At 52.8% G+C, this 27,303-nt stretch overlaps 1 protein-coding gene across 2 annotated transcripts in view; it reads right to left on the bottom strand.

The window, feature by feature from the left end:
• Window positions 1-2,924: 2,924 nt before the first annotated feature.
• Window positions 2,925-27,303, bottom strand: part of IL2RB (interleukin 2 receptor subunit beta) — a 37,832-nt gene continuing 13,453 nt past the window's right edge. Inside the window, exons 1-10 of one of the 2 annotated variants that reach the window (XM_070453937.1) lie at window positions 19,252-19,398; window positions 16,083-16,203; window positions 15,543-15,759; window positions 14,651-14,753; window positions 14,010-14,115; window positions 12,346-12,494; window positions 11,044-11,209; window positions 10,388-10,508; window positions 8,943-9,027; window positions 2,925-5,791 (exon numbers count right to left, since the gene is read on the bottom strand). In XM_070453937.1, the coding sequence (XP_070310038.1) occupies window positions 5,036-5,791; window positions 8,943-9,027; window positions 10,388-10,508; window positions 11,044-11,209; window positions 12,346-12,494; window positions 14,010-14,115; window positions 14,651-14,753; window positions 15,543-15,759; window positions 16,083-16,170 (1,791 nt within the window). In that variant the 5' untranslated portion in view covers window positions 16,171-16,203; window positions 19,252-19,398 and the 3' untranslated portion in view covers window positions 2,925-5,035. Of the gene's footprint in view, window positions 5,792-8,942; window positions 9,028-10,387; window positions 10,509-11,043; window positions 11,210-12,345; window positions 12,495-14,009; window positions 14,116-14,650; window positions 14,754-15,542; window positions 15,760-16,082; window positions 16,204-19,251; window positions 19,399-27,303 lie in introns of those variants that run through there. The other variant, XM_070453938.1, reaches the window with a different exon arrangement.

Below are 27,303 nucleotides of genomic sequence, written 5' to 3'. Positions count from 1 at the left end.
AAAAAGCAGAGACATCACTGCCAACAAAGGTCCATATAGTCAAAGTTATGGTTTTTGCTGTGGTCATGTGTGGATGTGAGAGTTCGACCATAAAGAATGCTGAGCACTGAAGAATCGATTCTTTCAAACTGGAGTGCTGGAGAAGGCTCCTGAGAGTCCCTTGGACAGCAAGGAGATCAAACCAGTCAATCCTAAAGGAAATCAGTCCTGAATATTCATTGGAAGGACTGATGCTGAAGCTGAAACTCCAATACTTTGGCCACCTGATGCAAAGAGCCAACTCATTGGAAAAGACATTGATGCTGGGAAAGATTGAGGGCAGGAGAAGGGGATGACAGAAGATGAGAGGGTTGGATGGCATCACTGACTCAATGAACATATGTTTGATCAAACTCCAGGAGATGGTGAAGGACAGGGAAGCCTGGCGTGCTGCAGTCCATGGGTTCACGAAGAGTCGGACATGACTGAGTGACTGAACAACAACAACAACCAGGAAGCTTAGAATGGAATTTTGCTTGTTTTTTCCCATTAATATAATTGTCCCTTATGCAGCCTTGTATATGCAAAAGGGTCAAAATCTCTGGCACCAAATGCACTGAGTTTGAATCCTGGATCCAACAACAATCAGCTGCATTTCTTAACCTCCATGAGCCTCGGTTTCCTAACCAGCAAAATGTGGAGCATGACACCTGCCTCACAAAGTTCTTTTCAGGTGATGAAATGCTGCTTGGAAAATGTCTGGCACTGTGTCTGGAACGTAAAATATTAGCTGCCTTCCCACTTTTAAAGGTGCTTCTTGATCATTTTTTTAAAGTTATCTAGGATGTCAATTGGAGAAGGAAATGGCAATCCACCACAGTACGCTTGCCTAGAAAATTCCATGGATGGAGGAGCCTGGTGGGCTATAGTCCATGGGGTCGCAAAGTGTTGGACATGACTGAGCAACTTCACTCACTCACTCACTCAGGATGTCAGTAAGTCTGAGGACAGTGTTAAGTGATTCATCCTAGCCATGAACTGTTTCCACAGTAATATGCTTGATAACTGTGGACAGTGGAAGTTGCTTGGAGTGGGAATTGGTAGGTCGGGGGAGAGCAGAGATATTGGGGGATTGGGGAGGTGAAGGAATAAATACAGCTCAAGACATTGAAGACCTGAGGGGCTGGAAGGCCCTTCTCACCTCTCCTCTCTGTTCTTTTATTCCCCAATCAGCCCTGGCTGCCTCCTACTTACTGCTCCGCACCTGACACTTCTTTGAGACCCTAGGCTGCCTGGTCCCCAGCTGGTGCCTCTCCTCTCTCCTACAGTCTGACCCAAGCAAGCTTGTCTTTCCTTCATCTCTTCTGCCCCTGCCAGTTGCCTCCTCCTTACCCCATCTCCCAAGACCCATACCCTACTGCACATTAAACATGTCACACTGTGGCTTCCAGCCCATCAGTCCATCTCTACTTGGTATAAGGTGACTCCCTACTCTGCTCACTGTCAGCTCAGGTCTCCTGTCAGACTGGGTAGGGACAGCTGGGTTCCCTGGATGTGCCTGCTCATAAGCCCTTCTCAGCTTTCCTCTCTCCATCATCTCAGCCTCAGTTTTACCTGCCAAGAAAATCGGAGTCGGGAGCAATAACTTCTGTTGTGGAAGAAACCTGAGGGGTTATCTGGTCTAGAGCTACCACCAGGTGCCAGCTATGATCAATTGGGACCTGCCTACAGAATATAAGACTGCGTCCAAGCACCAGAGAAAGGAGGGCTGTGGTCAGCTAGCAGTGTCTGCCAAGCAACAGTACTATTGATATGATTGATCAGCAGTGTCTGCCCTGAGTGCAGCTTAATGAATGCCAGACATTACTACTCATGATCTGGGCCAACTTTTCAGAATCAAGGACACTGAAAAAAATAAACTTATATTTTAAACATAAATAAAATTATTGTTACATATAAATTTAAAATTATATATATATGATTATACATGTTTGGTTATATATTTGATTAAACATATAATTTGAATATATATATATGTATAATCAAGTGGGGCTTCCCTAGTGGCTCAGCTGGTACAGAATCCGCCTGCAGTTCAGGAGATCTGGGTTCGATCGCTGGGTTGGAAGATCCCTTGGAGAAGAGAACAGTTACCCACTCCAGTATTATGGACTGGAGAATTCCATGGACTACAGTCCCTGGGGTTGCAAAGAGTTGGACACAACTGAGCAATTTTCACTTACATAATCAAGTGCAATATTTTCCCATAAGACCATGTCAAATGGTGCCTGGACACAGAATAAGATAAATCTGATTCCTTTTTGTGAAAAAGACATTCATTTATAATCCTTCAGCATTTTCTCAAGAAAGAAGTCTCTGGTTTTCATATGCCTTCATCAGCTTCCCAACACTTGCTTATCTCCCTTTAAAAATAAGAGAGCAGATTTTCAGCAGGTAATAAATTGAAGCATTCTGTTTTACTGTATTTACTTTGTGCTATTGCCTTTTATTTATAGTGAATGTTGTTTTTTCCATTTACAGGATCAACATAAAGATTTTTCCTTAAATAAAAGTATTGAAACAAAAATTGAACTGATTTAAAGAAAAAAACACTAAGTAAACAATAATGATACACACAGATCATTAAAATATACAAACATATACACGTGTGTGAGATATATATATATATATATACACCTCACACGATGATCAAGACCTGAGAAATGTACCCTCTAGTAGAATTTTGCAAAGTGGAAAATCACTCGCAGAGAGATTTCCTAGTTTGCCCCAGGACACACAGCACAGCTGCAGGCACTGAGTTTGGGACTGGTGCTCTCCTCAGGACTGAGATGCCTCACGGTCCAGAACACACAGCATTAAGACAGGAGGCCTGTTTCTCCACAGGCGGGTAAGCTATTCGGTGGTAAGGATCCAAGATTCAGACGTCCTCAGGAAAGGGGGAGTTTATTTTGGACATAAAAGCAATAGGAATCCTGAGTGAAGGCAGCAGTCCCCTGTGGAGCAGGCGCATCCGTACTAGGAGCCCAGACACCCTCTGCTAACTTCCCTCTAGCCTTTCGGCCCCTCCTGTCCCTGTTCACGCGGCACCTGCTCCCAGAGGCTCCCCTCCTGCTCTGTATTCAAAAGCCGACTGAGAGAAACCTGATTGGCCAGTTCAGGTCCGGCCTCCCTGATTGGCCAGAGCTTCTGTTCTCAGTCACCTCATAGGCTGCCGACGAAGTAATGGGTGGGCTTGTGTCAGGTGCCCAATCAGTTGAAAGCAGGGCCTATAAAAGCAGGCACTGTGCGCTTTCACACCTCGGCTGATTATCGGGGACCCCTTGTGGTTCTCGCCTCTGGGAGAATTCTTGTCGTCACAAGTGTGATCAGTGCCAGGCATAGAAGGACGAGAAGTGGACGGGTGGTGGGAGCACCGAGAAGGAAGGGGCTCGCCGTGTGTGGTGGGGCAGGACTGCCATGTGAGGGGATGAGCCTTTTGCTGGGGCGGGCATGCCGGAACCTAGTGGACATGGACGGCCTGCCTCTCTAAGGCTTGACCTCAGAGACGTCAAAGTGCCAGGGGTGCCCCTGAGAGGTCGATGGTATCCCCCCTGAATGAAGGCAGCAAGGGCACAGGGAGACCAAGCATGGTGATGCCAGATAGTTCATTAATTCACGCAGGGACTCTGATAGGATGTAAAGTGCACTCTGTCAAGGGCAGGGAATGGAACTGCCATCAGGAGGCAGTGTGCCAGCCTTTGAGCTGCAGAAAAGACCCCTCCAGTGGAGGGTGGAGCAGGAGGGGCGCGAGGGAGGGCTCCTGCGACAGCATCAGGACCCACCACTTGGAGGGGTTTACTTTCCAGCGGCTTGCCATTGTGGAAAGATCCAGCCAGGGTCCACTTTGCTGGGCATTTGTGCACAGACTTGGGCCACAGCTGTAGGCAACCATTCCGAGGTCACCAGAGATCCCAAAGGGGACGTGACAGAGACACTTTGTCCCGCCACCCTGTGACCCTGAGAACCTGTCCCTCCAGCACTGATTCTCGAGTTTGGGCACATGAAAGGAGGCAGTGTTTCCTTGCAAGGGAAGTAGAACTGCCACCTGAAGGATAATGGGAGTTTGTCATCAAAAGATGAGGGAGGAGAGGGCCCCCCAGGAACAGGAAATCACAAGCACAAAGGCTTGGGGAAATGAGGGAGTTCCAAGTGGCTTTGTAGGACTGTTGTTCAGTCGGTTGGTCGTATCTGAATCCTTGAGACCCCATGGACTGCAGTACGCCAGGTTTCCCTGTCCTTCACTATCTCCAGGAGTTTTCTCAAATTCATGTCCATCGAGTCAGTGCTGCCATCCAACCATCTCATCCTCTGTCGCCTCCTTCTCCTCCTGCCTTCAATCTTTCCCAGCATCAGGGTCTTTGAGTAGGACTGTTGGGAGGGTTCTAGATAGGAATGTCCCAACATGATGCTGGAGGACCCAATGGGTAGGCCAAGAAGTTGTACTGAGGGCAGTGGTGAGCCATGGCAGGATTTTAAACCAGGAGCAGCATGTGTATGCTCATTCGCTCTGTCGTGTCCAACTCTTTGCAATCCCATGGACTGTAGCCCGCCAGCTTCCTCTGTCCATGGGATTTTCCAAGCAAGAATACTGGAGTGGATTGCCATTTCCTTCTCCAGGAGGGGCAGCATAGCTCCATTTATGTTTTGGAAAGATTCCGCTGATTGTCCTGTGGTGGGTGGGTGGGCAGGAAGCCCAGTGAGTAAGCCAGGGTGAAGAGGCAAAACCCACAGGACTTCATGACAAATGAGGGAGTGGGGGAGTCAAAGGACCCCACCCCCAAAGTTCTTGGCTTGGGGTGTAGGCGCAGGGAGCAGCAACTGAGGTTTGGAAATGAACAGCTGAGTGTGCGGGACTGGGTGAGGCCCTCTGGGCAGAGATGTCCAGAGGCTGATGGACACCCAGTGTCTCAGCAGGGGACAAGCTTCATGGACATAGAGTCCTCAAGCAGGCCTGACGCAGCAGTGGATGGCCACCTGCCTCCCAGCTCCGGCTGTCTGTCTACACCAAGTAAGCTGGGTCCTGATCCTGGAGCTCTTGGAGGGACAGGTAGGCATCGGTGTTCAGGGTCAGGCAGGTAATGGGGGCCCAGACTTGGCCTTGCCCGGGAGGGCTGACCCAGGGGAAGCTGGTCCCCTCCCTTGGACGGGGGTCAGGCACCTTCTCTCTTGCTTCTCCCAGCTCATGCTCTGGCTGTGACTGCAGATCCACCAGGTCAGGGGTTTCCAGAGCAGGAGGCCCCAGGGACTGGGGGGTCCAGTCTCCAGGGACTCCCTCCTGTGGGCTGGCTGCCAGCCTCTCTTCACCAGCCCCAGTGCCCCGCTGGGCAGTGTTCGGGGGGCCTGGGCCACTGAGGAGACTCGGAGAGAAGAGCAGCAGGTCTTCCCCGGGGGGGAAGGTGCAGTAAGCATCGTCATCCCCTGGTGGAGTCGGCAGGGGTGGAAGGAGAGCTCCCTCGGGGGCCCTGGGCCCACCCGTATCAAGTTCCTCGGTGCAGGGGTCATAAGCGAAGTAGACCTGGCAGGCCTCAATCTCCAGGGCATCCGGGAGGCGGAAGAAGAAGTAGCCTTGGTTGGTGAAGCAGCTGGTCACCGAGTGGCCGCTGGTCTCAGCTGAGGATGGTGAGCTCTTGTCCTGCTGAAGCAGGAGCATCTGTGTGGCCTTGGCATCTCTGTCCAGCACCTCCAGTGGGGAGATCTCGGGGGTCAGACCACTGGGGCTGAAGGAGGACGAGGGGAAGGGTGAGGAGAGCCACTTCTGTGAAGAGAAAGGACAGTGGGAGGGTGAGGGGGCAGTCTCTTCTAAACTCAGCAATAACCTCTAACTCCTCCTTCTTTAGCAGTAGCCTCAGGGCTGCCCCCTCTGGGATGCCCTCCCTGACTGCAACCCCCCCCCCCCCCCACACACACACCACCACCCCCGTCCCCCGCTGCCCTACCTCCCAAACACACACATGCACACACACACAAACTCTGCCTACTGGTTGGGGGAATGTTCCACATCAGTGGGGGTACCTGCTTCCCAGCCTCAGCACAGGTCTTTCTGGCTCACTAGGGGCCCAGGGGATGTGTTGGGTCAATGCCTGACTGCTTATTGAGTGGCTAGTATTGAGAACCTAGTGCTGCTCCAGGTCCCGGGGACATAGCGATGGATGGAATCCTCAGACTGACTGGTGGGGACCAGTGTGGGTGTGTGAACCAACCAATCAACCACTGCCGAAGCAGGAAGAGCCCTGAGAGTACATCACGACCACCATACGGATTCCCAGAGAGTGCCTATGTCCTGGCGCTGATCACACAGCAGGTAGAAAAGCTGGGCCTCAGGTTCCCCACTCACACTGCCATGGAACCATCTCCAGCTGGGAGCTAATGGTCCAGCCCCCTGCCTCCCACACCTTCCACCCACTGAGAGAGGCAATCACCCATCAGAGGCAAGCACTTCTCAATTGCTCTGGAGTCTGGAGAGCCCTGGCAAGGACTCTTCCAGCCCTGGCCCTGGCACTCACTAGTTGTGTGATCCTGGGCAGGTGACTGCACCTCTTGAGCCTCAGTTCTGTAATAGTTAGCTGCCTCTTTCCTGATTGCCTCACTATGGCCCAGCAGAGAGATGTTAAAGAAGAAAATGAAGATGGAAACACTTGGCACAAGTTAAATGCACATGCCCAGCAGAGGCGTAGGGGACAGTACACCCCTGAGGACAGGGAGATGGGGCTTCAGGAGGTTGCACTTGAGAACCCCAACAGCCTTCTGTCCTGGGAGTCCTATGCAGCTGGACTGTGGTCCCCTGAGTGCAGGGACCAGGTGTGACGGGTCCCCTCTGCACCCTTGTGCCCAGCATGGGGATCAAGAGGCCCAGTCGATATGTTGCAGGTGAATTAATGACTGGACCACTTGACAACATCTACCCCCTTCCCCAAACCAGGTGTTCATGTTACAGGAGAAAAGGCCGAGAGAGAAGGACAGTGAGGGCCAACTAAGGATGGCGAAGGACAGAGGCGGGAGAGAGGGCAAGAGCCAGGCCGGATGGGGCTCCAACACTCGAAGAGGAAGCAGAAGGCAGGGTCAGGCAGCAGTGCTGAGCAGCGGCCAGAAGGAAAGGGCAGCTCTGTGGCCTGCACTGGTGTGCTAGGCCTCAGAGCTGTGTGGTCAGCCACTTCCGGGGCCTGGGCCTCCATCCACAATGCCTTGAAGTGGACGTGGGCGGGGGAGGGGGGATTGTGGTGCGGCACAGGAAGAAATTCATTCTTGTCACACACACTGGCACACGCACTCCTGGGTCCCACGAACAGGGCAGTGGGCCCTGGGGTCTTGGAGCTCGGGGTTCTGGGGCAGAGAGAGAGAGGAGCTGGCCTGTCACCCAGATGCAGAGGAGAGGGTGGGGTCCCTCTCGGCCATCTGTCGCCCCTAGTCACATCTGCATCCCTAGGGCCTTTTCGGGATACCCCCCACCACACATGACAGACCTGGGCTAGGCATTTCGACCTAGGGTTGATCTCATGGGAAGATGCAGCTCTCTAGAAAGGACCCCAGTCCTGCCTCAAAATGTCCCAAGCCCATAGACTCAGAAGGACCTCAAGCTGGAAGAGGTCTGAGGCTGCATCTAGTCCAGCTTCTCACTCGGTATCCCTTCTACCATGTGACCAACACACAGTCAGCCAAGGCTGACTTGAATACCTTTGTTGGTGGGGAGATCACTAATTTTCAGGCTAAAGGAAGAGTTTTAAGGAGATACATTTCCCACATAAGGAGCACTGCAGGCAAAATGTGCCCAGTCCTGAGAGTTTTCCAGAGACTTCCAGAAGGGGCCCTGATCAGCCCCATTAGAGAACGCCAAAGCCAGCTTGTGACAGGCCTGCTCCAGCATGGCTTCCCAGCCTCTGGGCATTTCTCTTGACCTCTGTCCACTCCCACCTCACCCCCTCCACCAACACGAATCTAGTGAGCCTAGAGTATGGGGTGGGGTGGTAGAAGTGGCCCACCACACCCCCCTCCCTCCCGGAAGCTTCCTTCCTGAAGCATGTGTGGGCTGAGGGAGACGGCTGAACTCTGCATGGCATTCAGAGCATTCCGACATACAGGGGTGCACTTTTAAAATGAATCTGTTTTGTAACTAGAAATGCCTAGAGGTCTTGCTAGCACTTGTGATAAGTCATGGAGGCTGGCTGGGGGAATTTTTCGAAAGCAGGGAAAGCACTAGCCCCTCAGAGCAGATCTGCACGAGAGTGGGGTGAGAACTTGAACCTGGTGAATCCTGTTCCAACAACAGCCCAGTGTGGGTAATTCCAGTGAGGGTTTTGTGAGCATTAGCTGTATGCTGGGCTATGTCCTTGGGATCGTAATCATACTAATATTATCTCACCTTACCCCACCACCCATTTTACAGGTGAGGAAACTTGAGACACAGAGAGGTTCTATAATTTGCCCCAAGCCACACAGCCAGGAAGTGGTGGAGCCAGAGTTAGAGCCCAGGTAGGCTGGCTCACTCAGATGGACGCTGCCATTCAGCCTGAGAACACGGGTACCAGAACTGGGGAGAGGGGTCCAGGGCGTCCCAGGTGGTGAAGTTGCTAAAGAATCTGCCTGCCAGTGCAGGAGATGCAAGAGACTTGGGTTTGATCCCTGGGTCAGGAAGATCCCCTGGAGGAGTCCATGGCCACCCACTCCAGTATTCTTGCCTGGAGAATCCCATGGATGGAGAAGCCAGGCCGGCTACAGTCCATGGGGTTGCAAAGAGTCCTACACGACTGTTCACACACACACACACCTAGAGGCAGCTGACTTTACATTTCTTCACCCGAAGTGCAAAACCTGCTGCTCTCCACCTCCTTCCCACCCTGTCCACACCCCAGCCCACCCTCTGGCCAGCCTGTGTCAACTGCCTGCTCTGTCCTCCTCCTCCAGACTCCTACCTGGAAATCTCCTCCATGCTCAGAGCTCAGCTGGGAAAAAAACTCCGAGGGGTCTGGGATGTGACACTTCAGAACCTTCTTCAGCCTGCAGAGGGGAGAGGAGGGAGGGAAGAAGGGTGAGAAGGGAAGGGGGCCCACAGAGTCCTGCCATCAGCCCCGCAGGTCTGAGTGCAGGGCACAGAGCCTCACCACACACGTTCGTTTATTCTGTTGATGTTGATTGCATGCCCAGTAAGGGAGAGTATTGTGCTGGGCACTGGGAACACAAGAAGAATCAACAGAGGAGGTCCCTGCTCTAAAGGAGCTGGCGTTCTAATGGGGAGCCAGTTAATGACCCAAGTATGCAAGTATACCATTTGTTCTGTGGAGAGAGCAGAAGGACGTGGGGGTGGGAGACCATGAAGAAGACCAGAGCAGAGTGAACCAAGAGGAGGAAGGTAAGAGAGAGGCCAGACTGTGGGCCTCCTCGTCAAGGCTGCCATAGACCGTGGTTCAAGTTGTGCACTGCCCAAGGGCGCCTGGGTTTTATGTGTTTTTTTTAAGGGGGAGGACCGATGGTGATGAGAAGCTGAATCCCAGCCCATGCACTGCTTGCCAAGCTGAGTGCCCCAGTGTCTGTGTGCATCCACTTCAAGATGTATGCCTCAAGACTCCAGGAAACCTGGCTGCTGCCCAGAAGTCCAGGCTCAGGTCCCAAACTTCCTTCTGGTCTCTGACCACACCCACTTTCCTATACTCTCTGTTCCTGGAATGCTTCTCCCTTGTTCCCACCCAAGGTCTTTGCACAAGCTTTTCCTCTGCTTGGGATGGACAAGCTCCTGACCCTTCCCTGCCTGATTTGCTCCTCCTCCAGATTTCAATGCCATCATCGCCGCCTCGGGGAGGCATCCCCTGGTCACCTCTTAGCTGAGGCTCCCCTTCCTATTGTCTACTTCTAGTACATCTAGCACCTTCCTTCACCACCCTAATCTCATGTCATTATAAACCTGCATGATAAATATCTGCCATCCCCCATGGGATGGTGAGTCCCTGAAAATGCGATGACATGCCTGTGGCTTTGCTTACATTCCCAGCGCTCAGCACCATACCTGGTTCTGAGCTGGGACTCGGCAAATGAAGGAAAGAACAAATGAATGGTCAGACCCATAACGACACCCCAGCCCCCAACACAAAGCAGCTGGCTCATATACATGTACATACTCAAGTCCTGACCCTAATGCTCTGGGCAGGGCTCCCATGGGCTTCTCCCTACTCCTCTCCTCTCGGGCTGGTCCCTTGGGCCTCCCTTTTTTGGGGAAAAGGCCAGATGTTAGGCAGGGAGGACCCTTGGGATGGCAGAGGGGGCACTGGACTGTCAGAATACGGGGCTCAGCCCAGAAGCTGACCTGGCCATGGGAGATGTCAGACCGAGACGTGGAAGCCGGGGAGGGGAGCATTCTTCTTACCATAGCCTGATGCACCGGAAGTTGCCCAGAAAGTAAACCAAGAGGACAAGACCGACGAAACTGCCAACGCCCAAGATGATGTGGCCCAACCAAGGGAGAGGTGGGATTTTCTTCCTGGTTTCTGCCCAGAGGGTAGGAAGAGGAGGAGAGGGGTTAAAGAAGTGTGCCCCACCCCCAGTCACTCCAGCATCCCCCACCCATAATGTGGTGCTGAGGGATGACCCAAGGCCTTTATAAGGTCCCAGGTGACCCAGCAGACCTGCTGTGTGCTCAGCCGACATGGGGCATTGTATGACTTCATCACAGCAGCCCTGCCGTGGTACCATGGTACCCACTTCACAGGTGAAGAAATAGGCTAACAGGTGAAAACAGCCCACCCCAGACCTTGGCAGAAACCAAAAGCTTGAGGTTAAAGGGTGGAGAAAGAAGAAAGAGCCTCACTGGCCTCCTCACTAACTCACAAGGCCTCTGAGAAGTCCCACCCTTTCACCGAATCCCTGTTCCCATCTGCAAAATTTGCCCACATTTCTCACCCTGCAGGTCACATCCAGTGAGCTAAAGATGGTCGAAGGGTGCTGTGAATATACCCCAAAGCTGCCCCACCAGTCCCTCCCCATTACCTAGGCTGCATCCCCACCTCAGCTCCCCATCAGTACCTGCAGGGACCGTCCTGAAGGTCAGGGGCTGGCTCCAGTGGCTCCAAACCTCATGCCTGCCTAGCTGGGGCTTGGCCCGCACCTGAAGCTCATATTGCATGCCTGGAGCGAGATTCTCCAGGTAGATCCATTGCTGGTTCTGCCTGAGGGTCAGCAGTGGGGTGTCCTGGGGCAGAGATAGGGCTGTCAGACCAGAGGGGTCTGCACTGCTCCCTCACTTTCTGTGGCAGGGCTGGCTGAGCATATGAGCAGAGCAGTGCCTTCCTTTACCCCTCTAGCCATGCACCCTGCACTGTCCCCACCTCCTACAGAAAGGCTCCCCAACTAACCACTTTGCAGGAGCCCCAAGAATCAGGGTCTTCCTGAACCCCTCCTCCTCACTCAACTCCAGTATCCAAAGCCATCTGTCAATCAGCTGGTTCCACCTCCAGAACCTATTCTGGACCCTTCTCTCTTCCCTCCACTCCTTCCTCCTGCAGGTCTGAGCTCCCACGACCTCTGAGCCCCATCCAAGGTCTCCCTCCTTCCCTGCGCCCCATACCCCTGTGCTCTACGGCAGTCTCTTCTACACTCAGCCAGAAAGAGGGGCTTCCCATAGACCTCTCCCCGCTCGGCGTCACCCTTTTTGCTTTTTTTCCAGCACACCAGACACACAGGCCGTGTTTTGCCTTTGCAATGGTTTTTTCCTCTGCCTGGAAGACCCTCCCCAGATCCTCAAATAATCAGCTCCTACTTGAGCCCAGATCTCAGAAAGGCCTGGTCACTTGAGTCTGCAGGAGCCTGGCCCAGTCCTTCTCAACTGTGTTATCACAGTGAAATTTCATGAGAGTATGTAAAAACATTGCAGAGTCTGCTCCTCTCCCCCATGTGAGTTTCCTCAGAGGCAGCTTGTCCGACTCTCCCTCCATTCTCTCCCCAGCATCCAGCACGTAATAGGTACTCAGGGAATGTTTGTTGAGTGAATGAGCAAATAAAGGATTGGGTAAGTGAATGAATAAGTGATCAACCTCCGTGCACTTGGACCACACTGGATTTGAAGAGGGAACAGTGGCTGCCCAGGGCCTCTGAAATCTTCAGAGGGGGAGTCTGCTGCCTCTTAGCTTTGTAAATCTTGCCTAGAAACTGCCATTGGCAGGACCCCTGGGGTGTCAGGGGACATCAGAGGGAGGGTGTTGGGGGGCAGTTCCAAGGAGCAGCAGGGGTTGATTAGGGGCTTCTGTGGCTTTGCTGAGATGAAGGATGGACAGGGTGATGAGGACAGAGAGGAATTAGGGCAGGTGGGACAGAGCCAGGTATACTCACCTCCCAGCTGTGGCCCGCAGACCTAGTCCGGGCCTCGAACTCCACGTCATTTTGGATGTAGTGGGATACCTGGGAGATGGTCCAGGTTATGTTGCACCTATGCGTCTCTACGTGGGCGACTTGGAGTGAATGGGGTGGAACAAGACGAACTGGAGACAGGAAAGAGACAAAGGCAGAGAGAACAAGCTTGAGGGATGCCACATGCTGACGCTGAGATGAGAAAGCCGAGCCGAGCTCCCACCTCCACCTTTGTACCTGCTGTCCCTCTCTCCCGATGTTCTCCTCTCCCAGGGATCGGCAGGTTCCTGCTCAAATATCACCCATTCAGAGAAGCCTGCTCCAAATACCCACCACTCTCTGTCCCCCTCGCTTGTTTCATTTTTCTACCTAGTACTTATCGTCATCTGACATATTAAATATCTGATTCTTTATTCGTTTTCTGTCTGCCCCACTAGACTGAGCTCTCTGAGGGCAAGGACTTGATCTCTGGAGTATCCTTGGTGCCTTGAATGTTACCTGGCCGTACGTGGTGGGCAATTGATTAGATTATCTGCAGAATGAAAGAATCAAGGCAGCCTTTCTCTGCACTCAGATTTGATCAGAGATTTACCTGGATCATCTCATTTATTTTATTTAATTAACTTCAGCAATCTTGGATGATTATAAGTTTGTATGATTCTGAAGTTCAATTGATCTAAATTTTTATACTTCTGAGATTCTGTAGAACTCCACAAATAATAATAAGCAAATGTTTATTGAGATATTTCTGTGTCTTGGCTCATAGGCTCCTAAGCAACCATGTTATTGTCACTGTTGTTTAGTTGCTAAGTCATGTCTAACTCTTTGCGATCCCATGGACTGTAGCCCACCAGGTCCTCTGTCAGTGGAATGTCCCAGGCAAGAATACTTGGAATTGCCATTTCCTTTTCCAGGGGATCTTCCCGATCCAGGAATCTAACCCACGTCTGCTGCATTGCAGGTGGATTCCTTACCACTGAGCCACCACAGAAGCCCCAACTGTAGGCAGCAGGTAACAGGTTATCCCCACTTTACAGATGAGGAAACTGAGGCTCAGGCATGTTAAATGACCTGCCATTCAGATTACAGTCACTTCCAGATCAGCCCTTATGCTGAGTATTCGGAACAGAGATGTAAGGATGGCAGAAGCTCTGCCCTCAGGGAATTTCACAGCCCAATGAGGGAGACAGACCCATTATCAGGCAGCAAAGAACCAGGACATAAACACCCTGAAAGAGGAGGTACCAAGGGCTCCAGGAGTCTGGGAAGGCCTCCTGGAGGAGGTGACTCCTCACTGAACTTGAAGCATGAGTGACAATTTTTGGGGTGACAAGAGCCTTTCAAGCAGTGGGTCCATGGTGTGCAAGTATTTAGAGGTATGGAAGGGCAAGCTGAGCCTGGAGAGCTGGCCCTTGGTGTGGCAGGAATATTAGCCACAAGAGGAGGCATTCTGGAGAAGGAAGCCAGGCCCAATGGCCTTGAACACCAGGGTAAGTGTCCGGGACTTCATGCCAAGTTCAGCGGGCAGTGAGTTGCTCAGATGGGGATGTGGAAGTTGATGGGGAGAGAGTAGAGACTAGAGAGGGAGACAGGGAGAAAGGTGGCTGCCCACCCCACGCCAGCTCCACCCTGGAGTCCTCACTCACTGTAATCAAAGGGCTTGATATCCTGGGTCATCATCTTCCTCCACTTCCCGCCTTCAGAGCACATCACCGTCAGTTTCATAACGTCCACTATGGTCAGTTTCTGAGCCTGAAAGGGAAGGAGACTGGGGATAAAACTTCCAGTAGCTGGTGTGAGGATGGAGAGGCTGCTGAGATGTGGATGGCAGGGGAAACCATGGCTCTAATAAACTGGACCTCCTCCCTGACATCCTCCATCTAAGGCACGGCTCAGCAAACTTTATGAAAAGCGTCAGATAGTTAATATTTTTGATGCTACAGGTCATATGATCTCTGTCACAACTATTCAACATTGCCATTGTGGCTGTCCTGCAAAAGCAGCCATAAAAAACAAGCGAGCAAATGGGTGTGGCTGTGTGCCAATAAAACTTAATTTATAAAAGCAGACAGGCAGGAGCAGAGCTGAGCAGCCGACATCTCAATAACCTCGGATCCCTCCACCCGTGGGTCAGTCATCTGCTCTCATGGATGCTGCCTTCTTCCTCCTGCCTCCCCAGCCCAGGAAGCCCACTCTGCCGCAGCCCCTGTGCTGGCACCTCCACCAGAAAGATGCTCCTCTGCACCCACCAGCCCCGCTGGCCACCCCCTCAGTTCTGGCTACTCACTTCTGGAGATTGTCCTAGAACCAGATTGCATGCCCAGGATCCCGGCTTCACTGGTTGCAGCTCACAGGTGTGTTTCCACTGTTTTGTAGGAAAAAGCTCCTCTCTTTGAAGAAAAAGAGGGGGCCCCCTCAGAGCTGGCCTCAGGAGGGTTGCCTTGCAGCATTACTGATCTGAGCCCAGGCTTTATACCAACCCCACCTGCCCTGCTTCCCTTTGTGAGCATCTGTCCCTCCCAGTCAAGCCCCAGGGCAGTGAAAGTGATCCAGAAACAAATCCGTTCAGGGCACATGGCCCTTCCCACCTAAAGCCTTCCAAATTCTCCCCACAGGGCTGAGGGTGTGGACGATCCTTGGTGGGCCCTCCAGAGACCCTTAGAATCACCACCCACCTGGGAGCCAAGGTCAGAGCTGCCCTGCTGGCTGCTCCCAGCAGGATGTTTGGATCAGTGCCCCTTCATTCCTTCCCAGCTGGTGGGTCTCCCCAGTCCCCTGTCCCCACAGCTGTCCTAGGCATCTCACAAAATCCCAGGTTACTCAAAAACTTGGGGAACCCCATTCATTCCTCCTTGCCTCTAACATTGAGTCCATCCTTGGTGTATCAGGCGAGCAGCCCAGTGTCCCCAAACTATCTAGTCTGGCTCATGCCCAGGCCTGCCACTGCAGCCTGGATTGCTACTGCTACTCAGGTTCCAGGAGTCTAAATATCTGACCCCCAATTCTTCCGTAGTCTTGTGACACCAGCAGCCTGTGGGTCTTTTTAGGCCAAAATTCTCAAAGTGCAGAATTCTTGGAGTCTCAGAGCTGTTAGTAGGATTTCAAGAGTCTAAAAGTCAGGATGACAAGATCTCAGCACCCTGCAATTGTGTACATTTGGCCATCAACCCCACACGCACCTCTTAGGCTGATGGCTGTGCAAGCAGCAGGTGGTGGCCTGCAGGCCCTCATCATGGCTCCAGATGCAGGAGACGTTGGCTCTCGAGTTGTAGAAGCATGTGATGTTGGAAGCAAATGCCGTGAAAATGTGGCGTGTGGGGCTGGCTGTAGGGCATCCATGGCCTTCAAGGGTTTGCCCGCCACTCCTGTCCCCATCAGGTGAGGAGATGCTCAATCCTGGTGGGCAGAGAAAGGGTTAGTGGGTCCACTTCAGAGAGGACAAAACTAAATCCCACAGCCTGCAAAGATTCCCAGACTGGTCGAGGCAGTGCAAGGACAAGAAGACATTGTCTTCCTGGGATTTGGAGAGGCCTGTGGGTACAGTGTAGACAGGATGGTGGAGGGAGAAGGTAGATACCTGATCTCTGGTCCCACTGGCCCCCTCCCCCACCTCCTGCCCCTGCTGATGGAGCTTCTGCCAAGAATCAGGGGTCTCAGAACAAGTTCTAGAAGGGCCTCGGCCTCCCTCCTGAGGAAAGCCCAGATGCCAGGGTCCTCACCGTTCACTGATGTAGATGCCTGAGGGATGGCCAGGGGCAAGAGGAGGATGAGGAGGGACAGGCAGCAGGGCAGAGCCGGAGCCGCCATCACATCCACGGGTGGGGGCTGGGGAAGGGAGCCCTGGATGGAGGAAGAAGGGGAGAGAGTGTGAGTGAGCACCCAGCCACCTCCTCCCCCACCCAGGAGACAGGCTGGGCTCTGTCCTCCTGAGGTGCACCCATCGGCTCCCCGCCATGCCAGCCTCAGGGATTTTGCACCTGCGGTTCCCACTGCCCCACACATGCTCTTTCCTTTCCTTTCAAGATTCAGGGACCCATGTTGTCATTGCTGAAAGGACTCTCTAGCATGTCCAACCTTGTTCAAAAGTTGGGGAAAATAAGGCCCAGAGAGAGGAAAGACCTATTTACATCCACGTAGAGAGGCCAGCACAGAGCTGGAATTAGAACCCACCTCCTTTCTACCCAGTTGCCCCCTTAACCACACCAAAACTATTTGTCAAGAGGTTCCTCTATGCCAGGCTCTATTTTAAATCTTTAACCATGGCAATCAGGGTATCTACTGGAGATACACTCATTATTCCCATTTTCAGATGAGAAACTGAGGTGCAGAGAGGTGAAGCAAATTACCTAAGGTCACACAGCTCCTAAGAGGCAACTGTGGAATCAGAGCCAAGAAACACTGCCTGGAGCCCAGTAAACTGTGCTGATCACCTCGTAAGGATACCTCATAGCAATTCTAGAGGAGGCGAGTGGGGTGGGGGATGGGGACGAAGCCCTCACACTGCCAGGGTTTTGCTGCACCAGGTCATCTAATCTGCCAGCAGCAGGGGCTGGAAGCATATACTGTCTCCTTACTCAGATGAGGAGACCAAGGTTCTAAGCCATGAGCTCACCCAAGATCACATCGCAGAAGAAGCAGAGCTGGATTTCCACCCCAGGACTGCACCCTGAGGCCCATTCCCTCCCATCATTCTGCCCCACCCAGATTCTGTCCCAGAGATAGGGCCCACAGCTTCCCCTCCCTGGGGAGTCAGACCCTGGCAGGGGCAGCAAGCACCTGACCTGGTTGTGTAGAAAGGCCCAAAGAGGTACCTGGGGGCACCTCCTTGACTAGCCTACTGTCTCCCCAGGGCCACGCTCCCAGGATGGGGCCGTTTGCCTCTTTGGATCCTCCAACCTACGATAGCGCGGAGCCCAGGGCTGGGATCCCAGAGGCTGGGGAGCCCAGGAAAGCAGCTCCAGCAAGCCCCTGGTGCCCTCTCTTTGTGGATCATGGCCCTGGGGGCCCCCCGGAGGGAGTTGCCTGGTGCCAGACCCCCACCTGCAGGGTCACCCTAGGCCCAGGACAGGATCTGGCACAGAGTCTCCGTGTGAGAGGAGAGGCGTAGAGGCAAAGCTGTGCAAGATCACAGGAAGGTCAGGGCCAAACCACAGCCCCAGCCTAAGTGAGTTGGGCAGGAGAAGAAGCATCATCTAGAATGAGTTCCCGCCACCCATAGCCAAAAGCGTGCGGCAGAACCCCGAGAGGGCAAAGAGCAAGGAGGATGGGGTGAGGAGGGCTCCCAACTGTCTCTGAGGCTGCCCGCTCCTGCAGAGGAGGAGACAGTCTCGGGTCAGTTAAGAAACCTGCTCAAGATGGCAGAGGAATGATGAGGTCCAGCCTCAGGGAGGGCAAGTGGGATCTCTGAGTCCCCAGCTGGCTCCATCCTGAAATCTCACACACGTCCACGTATCTGTGCCCTGCCCTTCATGACTGCACAGCCGAGCACACTCACGGCCTCATTGGGTCCCCACCTTGCCCTGGGAATGTGTATTGTTATCCCCATTTGATAGGTGTCAAGACTGTCAGAGCTGCCCAAGGAACTGGCCTCTAATGCAGGTTATCTGATGTCTAGTTAGAAGAGGATGATGACGATGGTGATGGTGATGATGATGGAGTTGATGGTGATGGTGATGGTGACGGTGGTCGTGATGACAGTGGTCATGATGACTAATGCTCAGCCCGCCCTCTGCCCAGCACTGTCTTTAGCACTTTCAGATACTACCTCATTCAAAGCTCACAGAAACCCTATGAGTAGGTATTGTTATGACTCCTTTTTTCAGATGAGGAAATTAAGTCCTTTGTAAGCCTCTTGGGCTGGAGTTGGGATTTGAACCCAGTCAGTATAGCCTGAGGCTCTGCCAGGGCTAATATCATGGGATGTGGGGTACCCAGGGGCTGGGGGAGGGTTTGAAGCAGGGGCTTGGTAGTCTGAGTCACATCCCACCTTTCCTCTGACCTTGATGGGCTCCATCTCCCCTCGGCCTCTCCAGCCAACCCCTCATCTCCCACTCTAGGACTCCCTCTTGCTGTTAAGTCTGGGAGCATCTCCCCAGCTGCGTGTGGGATGCTGGCTTTAGGGGAAGAAAGGGAACCCTAGGGGGTGGCTCCACCCCTTAGGTACTCCAAACACAGCTCAGGGTGGGAGGCCTCGGCCCCCAGGAGTGGAGGGAGACCCTGACTTTGGGGACACCTGGAGACCCTCCTGACCTGCTGGGTCACACATACAAGTAAGGGACAACAGAGATGAACTCAAGCTCAGGAGTCCGGCCTCCAGCCCAGGGCTCCCAGAAACCTCCCAGAACACCCACTTCATAGCCAGGTCTCAGAGGGGTCCCTCTCCTTTTCCCTCACCCCACAGCCTTCTGAGGTGCCCTTTACCCAGGGGCACCTCCCCAGTACAGGCCACATCTCTCCCACCCACACCCCACACCCTGTCTGGCACCCAGCACATCTGAGTCTCAGCCAGCCTTCCCCTTCCCAGGTCTCTAACCTCCTTCTCCACTCTTCTCAGTTGGGGGGCCCAGCACAGGGCCTGGGAAAGCCCCTCATCCTAGAGTATCTCCCAGCCTCCCACAGTGAGAGCTGGGAGGGAGGGAAAGACTAGAACCTGAAGCCAGAGCCATGGGAACAGGGCCTGCCCCATCCCTGAGGGGCTCTAAGTTAAGCTTGGGGGCAAGGGCTGAGAGATGGCAGATCAGGCAGAAACTTTTGTCGGGTCTGAGTCAGAGTTGAAAGAAATCCCCGTGTCCTTCACCTCCAGCCCCCTGGCTGGTGGCAGGGGCCAGGAGGGAGGCTTCGGCTGCCTGGGGATCAGGCCGAGCTGGGCCAGGGCAGGGTGGGTTTTACCTGGCTGGGACATGGAGCTGCGACGCGCTCTCTCTGCTTCTCTCCGCTGCTGGGACCGCAGCCATCTCCCCAGGGCCGGGCTCCGGCTCCCTCGGCCCAGGTAGTAGAAGGCTGCCGGGGCCAAGCAGGCAGAGACTAAAACCCCAGGGCCAGCCCACTTCCTGTGCAGAGGATGGAGGGGGTAAGGTCTGGGGGTGGGAAGGCGGGGGAGATCTGACTGGTTAGAAAGCCTGAAACTCCTGCAGCACCAGGGGCCAGATAAAGATCTCCCTCCTCCGCTGGGGGCGGCCGGGGTATGGGGGGGTCGGGGGGGCACTGTGGGTGTTGCGGCAGCAGGCGCGCGTGTACGCCGTCGCATACATGCCGTCTCTCACTCTTAAATAGGTGCTGCGCTGCACCCAAGAGCCCATGGGGACAAGGCCCCTTCTTCTCCCTCTCATGCCACCCCCACCCCATCTCACAGGCCACCTCAAGCCTTTGACACCTTCATCCAGTCACACACATGTCCACTAACACCCAGGCCTCACTCAAACCTGTCCCTTTAGGTGCACCCCAGCCATGGAATGAGACACCTCAACTCCCTCAGACATCCTTTCTCACCAGGCCTTCCAAGAAGTCCCTGACTCAGTTTAGCATTCAGGGGTGACTATTTGGGGGGCCTTCGCAAACAATTGCAAACAAACTGGCCACTTATTGAACATTCTAGAACCTTCCTCTGCCTCTCAAGTCACGGTTTATAATCCCCTTTCTCCTCCTTTCTTTGGCAGAGAGAATCAGTTCCAGGCTTTTCCTTTTTTTAAATACCAAGCAGTTACAAACCCCCTCTTTGGGAAGGTGCATATCCACCTATATCCAGTGTCACAGGCCTAGGGACCCCGTGACGTTCCATCCAGTGTCAGAAGAAGCAAGTCTGCTGCCTCTTGATTCTAAACTCTCTGCCTCAGGGAAGGTTTTCCTGTGAGCTGCCATCTCTTTCACCACAGGGAATGGGGTGAGCAGGACGGGGAGTAAAAAGAGCGGCTCTGCAGAAGTTTCTGTCAGCAGAGAAGTGAGAAAACAGAGTGGAAGACCCCTTAGACAATCAGGCCAACTCCCTTCTGAGCAGGAGGCAGGAGCCTGTGTGGCTGAGAAGAACAAGACCGGATTCGAGGCTCCTGGAAGCTGAGTGGCCTGCTCACCTGTGTTTCCCTGTCCCCGGCTGTAGAATGAGGGGTGGCTGTTCCTGTGGGGATGTCAGGAGAACCGAATGGCAGGAGGGCGTGAGTCTCTCACCTGGTGACCCCATGGAGTGGGCCCTCAATAAGCCCATCTCCCCTCTCCCCTAGAGCAAGTCTTCTGGCTGCAGGAGAGAGTGACAAACTCGAGCACCACAAAGATGAAGATAACAGCTGAGATTTATTAAGGCTAGAGTAGTTCTGGAAGCTTCTCAGCGAGGGATGCTGATTCTCCCAGGGGGAAGGCCGGCTCAGGAAGGGAGAGAAAGGCCGCTTTTTGCTGTAGACCCTTTTATACCACATGCATGTATTTCCTGTCCCCAAACTCATGAACTCAGTTTAAAGCTTTTAAAAATGCATATAAAGAAAAAAAATGCATATAAAGAAAAATCTAAGGAAGACAAATACCATATGGACTCTAAAATATGGCACAAATGAACCTATCTATGAAGCAGAAACAGACTCCTAGACATAGAGAATAGACGCAAGGTTGCCAAGGGGGAGGTGGGAACAGGAGGCATGGATTGGGAGTTTGGGGTTAGTAGAACTTGCAAACTCTTACATACAAAATGGATAAACAACGAGGTCCTACTATATTGCACAGGGAACTGTATCCAATCCCCTGGAATAGACCATAATGGAAAAGAATATAAAAAAGAATGCATATGGGTATATAACTGAGTCACTTTGCTATACAGCAGAAATTAACAACATTGCAAATTAACTATGAAAGTGAAAAGTGAAAGTGTTCGTCTCTCAGGCATGCCCGACTCGTTCCAACTCCATGGACTGTAGCCCGCCAGGCTCCTCTGTCCATGGAATTCTCCAGACAAGAATACTGGAGTAGGTTGCCACTCCCTTCTCCAGTGGATCTTCCCAACACAGGGATCAAACTCTGATCTCCTGCATTGCAGGCAAATTCTTCACTGTCTGAGCCACACTTCAGGTTAAAAAAGAGAATGATAAAATCCATCTGCAGGTGAAGGCAGAAACTGTGGACCCAGCTTCGTCCATGCTCAGGCATGGCTGCCATCAGCAAGCATGCCAAGCACCCCACCTCTACCCCCACCCCTTGTGTACACACTGGTGCCCACCTAGCTGGTTTCATGTTCCCTGCAGAGCTAATGCCTTCCTTCCCATTTTACAGGCAAGGAAATTGAGGCTCACTGGTCACCCAACCAGAATGCGGCAGGACTGGGATTAGAACCAGAGTCTGACAGAGGACATCAGATTCTCTCTGAGATGACCTGAAGAGGAATCCAGAAACTTTTCCAATGGCAGGGGCCTGACAGAGCCCTCTCAGGCCTGCCCAGACCTTGATCTCAGGCGTTTGGGGGTTGTACCCAGCCTCCTCCAGCCATCCCCCTTCTGTCCCAGTACCCAATATTCAAAGCCCCTTAAACCCTGTCCCGCGCCTTCCACACTGCGTCCTCAGGGTCCCACTGTGAACCGACCTCCCTGCACCCTTGGCTCTCATGGACAGAGTCGGCTTTTGCCCAGGGACCCCACTTTCACAGGAGCCGTGGGGCACGTGTGCTTGGGCCCTTCGGCTCCTGTGTCCTTTCTGAACATGACGCTTCCACCTGTCACAGGGCTGCCTCTTCTGGGGATGCCAGACCTTGTGCCCACCTCGGCCGTGGCCGCTACCAAATGCCCCCTCCCCCTTCCTCTGTGCTCCAGCTCCCAGATAACTTCAGGGCCCCGTAGCAGCCTTTGGACTTCTGCACCATCTTCTCCCCAGGGACTCTCTGCTGACTCCACATTGCAGCCCAGGTCCAGCCCGGGACCCCATCATCACCCTGATTTATGCCAGCCCAGACCCCCTTGCGGCCACCACCCCTTCCACTCTGCAACAATGTCCCAGTTTGCACTGAGTCCAGCTGTGTCTGTCAAAAGAGAACTGAAGAGCGTAACAGGACCATAAAGGAAGAGAGCAAGTTTATTTCTCTTTCACATAAAAGCCGTCCAGGGACTTCTCAGGTGGTCCAGTGGTTAAGGGTCTCCCGATCAATGTGGGGGACATGGTCAGGGAACTAATGATTCCACATGCCATGGAGCAACTAAGCCCATGTGCTGCAACTGCTGAGCCCATGTGCCACAAGTAAGACCAGACACAGACAAATAAAATAACAAACAAATTTTTAAAAAGTTGTCAGAGGAAGGCTGTTGAAGGCTGGTGGAGGGGCCCTATGATGACATCAGAATCCTCAGTTCACTCCGTTTTGCTACTGGGGCATCCCCAATACCTTTCTTCTGCCTCGTGGACCAAGAAAGCAGTTCAAGCTCCATCCATCACATATGCATTCCTGCAGTTGGACAGTGGAGGAAGCAGCAAAGAAGGGCATCCTCTGCCAGGTAAGGACCTTTCCCCAAAGTTGCCCTAAGTTAACATCCCATTGGCTATAACTGAGTCACATGACCATTTGTTTGCTTTCCACCATGAGTGGCCTGGTTCATCAGCCATTCCAGCACTAGCTCCTGAGCAACTCATGTCTCATGCAAATAATGACATTCACATAGAAAGTCATTCCCTGTTCCTGTTCTTCACCAGCATGGCACCAGGGGAAGCAGCTGTTCTGCTTTGCCTGAGGCAGTTTCCAGAACACAGGACTTTCAATGCAAAACTAGGACAGAGCTGGTCACCCCATTGCCAGCCCACTCTTCCAGACTAACTCAACTGGCTGATTTCAAACCAATTCTTCCTGGAACCCCCACCCCAGCCTGATCGGATCTGAGACACACATCACTTGCTTATTTCGGGTCATGACTGTCTGTTCAGGTGTCTACACTAGGAGTTGCCTGAGAACAGGGATCATGTTTGATTCACCCAGATTGTCCCAGAGCCTCGAAAATGACCTGACACACAGAGGTGTCAAGCTGCAGGGAAGGAAGGAAAGAAAGGAAAAGGAAAAGAACTGAGGTTTCCAAATCTCTAATGCCCTAAAGGAGCCAGAAATGGCAAATTAGAAACAACACAGAGTATCAATATTTGAAGCCTCAAAAGGTTTGCCAGGGTTTCCCTGGCGGCTCGGTGGTAAAGAGTCCACGTGCCAGTGAACACTGAGTCAGTCCCCGTTCTGGGCAGATCCCACCTGCTGCCGAGCAACTAAGCCCGTGTGCCACCGCTGTAAAGCCTATGCTCCAGAGCCCAGGAGCCACAACTACTGAAGCCTGTGCTCCTTAACAAGAGAAATCACTGCAGTGAGAAACCTACGCAGCACAACTCGAGAAAAGCCCATGCAGCAACAAGGACCCAGCACAGCCAAAAACAAATAAATAAAATTCTTTTTTTTTAAAAAAAAAGGGACAGTTGTCTAATCCTGATGTGGAACAATCCCCAGGATGTGCCAGTGGGTGCAAACAAGCCAAGTTCAGTTCAGAGTGTGCAGTGGAAGGGTGTAACTGCATGAGCATGTGACTGTGAGAGGACATGTGCCAGGGTGTGTGTGAGTGTGTGGGGGTGGGAAGGTGTGAGTGCCTGATGGGTGCAGGATGAGCCTGTCTGTGTGTGAGAGGGCGTGCGTGTGTGAGGGGGAGTGGGGTGTGTGCTTGTGCATTTGTGAGAATGTGCGTGCAAGTGAGTGTGTATTGTGTGTGTGTGTTTGTGTCCTGGCAGGTACAGTCACCGGGTTGTTCTGGAACGAATTCTTAGGGACTGGATTGACCTCAGGGAGGGAGCTGGGAGACCCAGGAAGCCGTGGAGGGTGGGGGGTATTTCCTGAATAACCTTTGGTACCTTTTGAGCTTTGTTTCATGGGAACAAAATATCTATTTAAGAAAATAAATAAAATAGGAATCAGAATTAAACTGTAAAAGCATGGGACCCTTGGTTGGGGCTGGGGTTCTCCTCAAGGGTCACCAGACACCAGACCTGCTCCTGCTTAATTCCAACCTCTGCAGAGGGAGGCTGGGGTGCCCCAGAGTGGGGGTCACCTCGCTGTGCTGATGGTGCTTAGGAAGGGAAGAGTTTTGTCCACAGTCCACCAACTCCTCACCCCCGTCTCCTGACTGCCAGGCCAGAGTCCTGCTATGGGGACAGTTGGGAAAGCTCTGAGGGCCCTTTGACAGCTCCTGTAATGTTTCCCCCCCCTTTCCCGTGAGAAACAGGTAGAAAAAATATCTTTTCACTAGTTCTTATTCTTAAGTAGGTTTCACCAAGATCTGTGATCTTTCTCAGAAGACAATCTAGGTGTTGCAGCGAGGAAAGAGGACGTGTGATGTTTGCAAAGTGTCTGTGAGAAGTTCCTCTCTATCTAGAGGTATGCTTGCTTGCTTTTCTTTTCTGGGTGTTTTTATTAAGGAATGGCAAAACATTTAAATGTCCCTTTGCTTAGATTGTCCCCAGCTGTCAATACTGTCTACAGTGTCTGCTTGGAGGAAAGCAGTAAACAGGGTAAGAAGCTCACCCAGCTCTGGAATTATGGCCTTAGTCAAGCCTGACCACAGGGCTGGGAACCCTAGATGGCTGCCTCCACCCAGAGAACGGGAACCCTGAACTCCTCTGAACAGTGAAGATGCCTGCTTCAGGCTGTAGGCAGGGGCAAGGTGAGGCAGATCTGGCTACCACCTGGCCCAGGATCATACAGAGAGACTGTGAAACCTTCCCCTGGCCCTTGATTCTTGGCGTCCTGGCATGTGGGTCTCATTGCCACCTCAAGGATCTAAATAAGGTGGGACTGAGAGAAGAGAGGCAGCCATATTTTGGCAGATTCCAAAACAACCACGATGAGGGTACAGAAAAGACCTTGAGTCTCCTGCAGAACAAACGGGCTGAACTGAGCCGGATGAGCGGGAGCTCTGGGAAAGTGCAAAGCCTCGAAAGGTGTTGGGCCAGCATCGAGGATTCATGGAGAAGGGCCTCTTTGGGTGGCACTCTGGGAAGCATGCTGATGGGGGGAAGCCCTGTCATTATTCCCCCACAGCGGCAGCTCGAAGCTTTCCCAGCTGTGTGCTTCTACAGCGGCTCCACCAAGTTTAAAACAGGCTTCTCTTGACATTGTTTCTCAGGTTACTCCCTCAGGTTCACTCGAGGGCCACCCCAGCTGGACTGCAGAGATATCAGGGACCAAGGAGAGTTTTCGGACAACTGGCAATTCACTAAAATACATCTGACCCCTTTGGCCTCCCAACAACAAAGGCTTTTCTTTGGGTGAGGGAGGTGGCCTCGTCTCTCCCTTGCTGTGGGTTTGGGTGGGGGACCCCAACTCAGATGCCACAGGGGCCAGACAGGGACCCACGCTTGAGGCTGGCAGGAGGGGACAATGGCAAACTAGGGTCTCTATTGCTGTGGGAGATGGCAGATGGGAACGATGGCTCAGTACTGCCAGGAAATGTTCAATTTTCATAAAAAGCAGAAAATTGAGGATTGTTTTTTTTTTTAATGTGAAATTCTCTCACTTAAAATAACGGTCATTTATTCTAACTTCAACCCACAGCAAGACACCCACCACCAAGCCTGCCCCAGAGAGACACACTGCCGGCCACGAGGTGTGGGGAAGCCAACTTTAGGAGGCAGGGGTGGGGCTGAGGGCTGACAAGGACCCTCTGTTGGGGATGTTTCTTCTTAGGTGCTGGCCGGATATTTATTTTTCATCGTGGTCACACTGCAGCTTTGCAAACCTTTCCTGTGTTTGTGGTATTTACCTCTTTAGGAGCCCTGGGTCCCAAGTAACAAGCTCAAGCTTTACTTTTGCAGTCTCCCTTGCAGCGGGGTTAGTGAGCACATGATCAGGCTCACCCATTCAGGAATGTCTGCTGCAGACCTCCCTCGGGATGGGAGCCAGGGATGCGGGTTAGGAGGCAGAGAATTCCAGGAGGCTGGTAAGGGTGACATCAGAGCATTTCAGAAACTGTACCCCTCCAAGCCTGGTTTATAGATTCTTGAGCTGCAGAAGATCTTGAACCAAATGCTTTTCTAATGAAAGTGGCCAGGTGGGGCTCTTTGGTTTGCATTTGAGATTCCTGACTGACACAGGTGCTTTGAAGCCAGACAGGGTGAGCAGTCACTTGGCATGCAGATTAAGACTCGAAATCATCTTTAATTACTAGCCCCCCACCCCATCCTGGGACTTGGGGTCTCAGACAGTAAAGAATCCGCCTGCAATGCAGGAGACCCAGGTTTGATCCCTGGGTTGGGAAGATCCCCTGGAGAAGAGAATGGTAACCTACTCCAGTATTTTAACCTGGGAAATTTCATGGACAGAGGAACCTGGTGGGTTACAGTCCATGGGGTTGCAAAGAGTTGGACACCACTGAGGGACTAACACACACACACACACACACACACACACACACACACACACACACACACGCATCATCCCACTCTTCATGTAGAGCTGACCAGCTAGGGTGATGGCAAAGTGAAAACCAAGTGAGAGGGCACACGAGGAGTGTGTCTGTGTGGGGTTTTCTCTCTGCTGGGGCCCTTGGAATAAAATCTGTGTTGTCATGCAGATCTGATGGCCAGGCGTGAGCACTAGCTCTTGAGGGCAAAACAGAGGGGGATAAGACAAAAACCCGCCTTGTGTTCTCCAGTTGTAGGTGACTCTAAAGAGGCAGTCACAGCTGGATGTCCTCCTAGCCAATTCCATGATTGAATGCCTGGGAGGCCCATGCACACTCAGTGGGCTGGCTGACAATGAATCTCTCTCGCTGACTGGTTTCCACGTTGGGTGCTGGTTAATAAAGAGACAGCCTGCCGGAGGCCCCCATGTTTGGTGGGTGGCTGGTTTCACTTTCAGGGTGAGTTAGACTCAGCCCGTTGTGAGTCCTCCCACTGCACAGAGTCACAGACCCACCCTGACTTGTCTGAACCAGATCAGCGCATGCTCTGCTTCCC

Source organism: Odocoileus virginianus, chromosome 23 (assembly GCF_023699985.2).
Source record: "Odocoileus virginianus isolate 20LAN1187 ecotype Illinois chromosome 23, Ovbor_1.2, whole genome shotgun sequence".
NCBI classification, from domain to species: Eukaryota; Metazoa; Chordata; class Mammalia; order Artiodactyla; family Cervidae; genus Odocoileus; species Odocoileus virginianus.
Note: the sequence above shows the minus strand (reverse complement) of the source record. Positions and strands in the feature narration are given on the sequence as shown.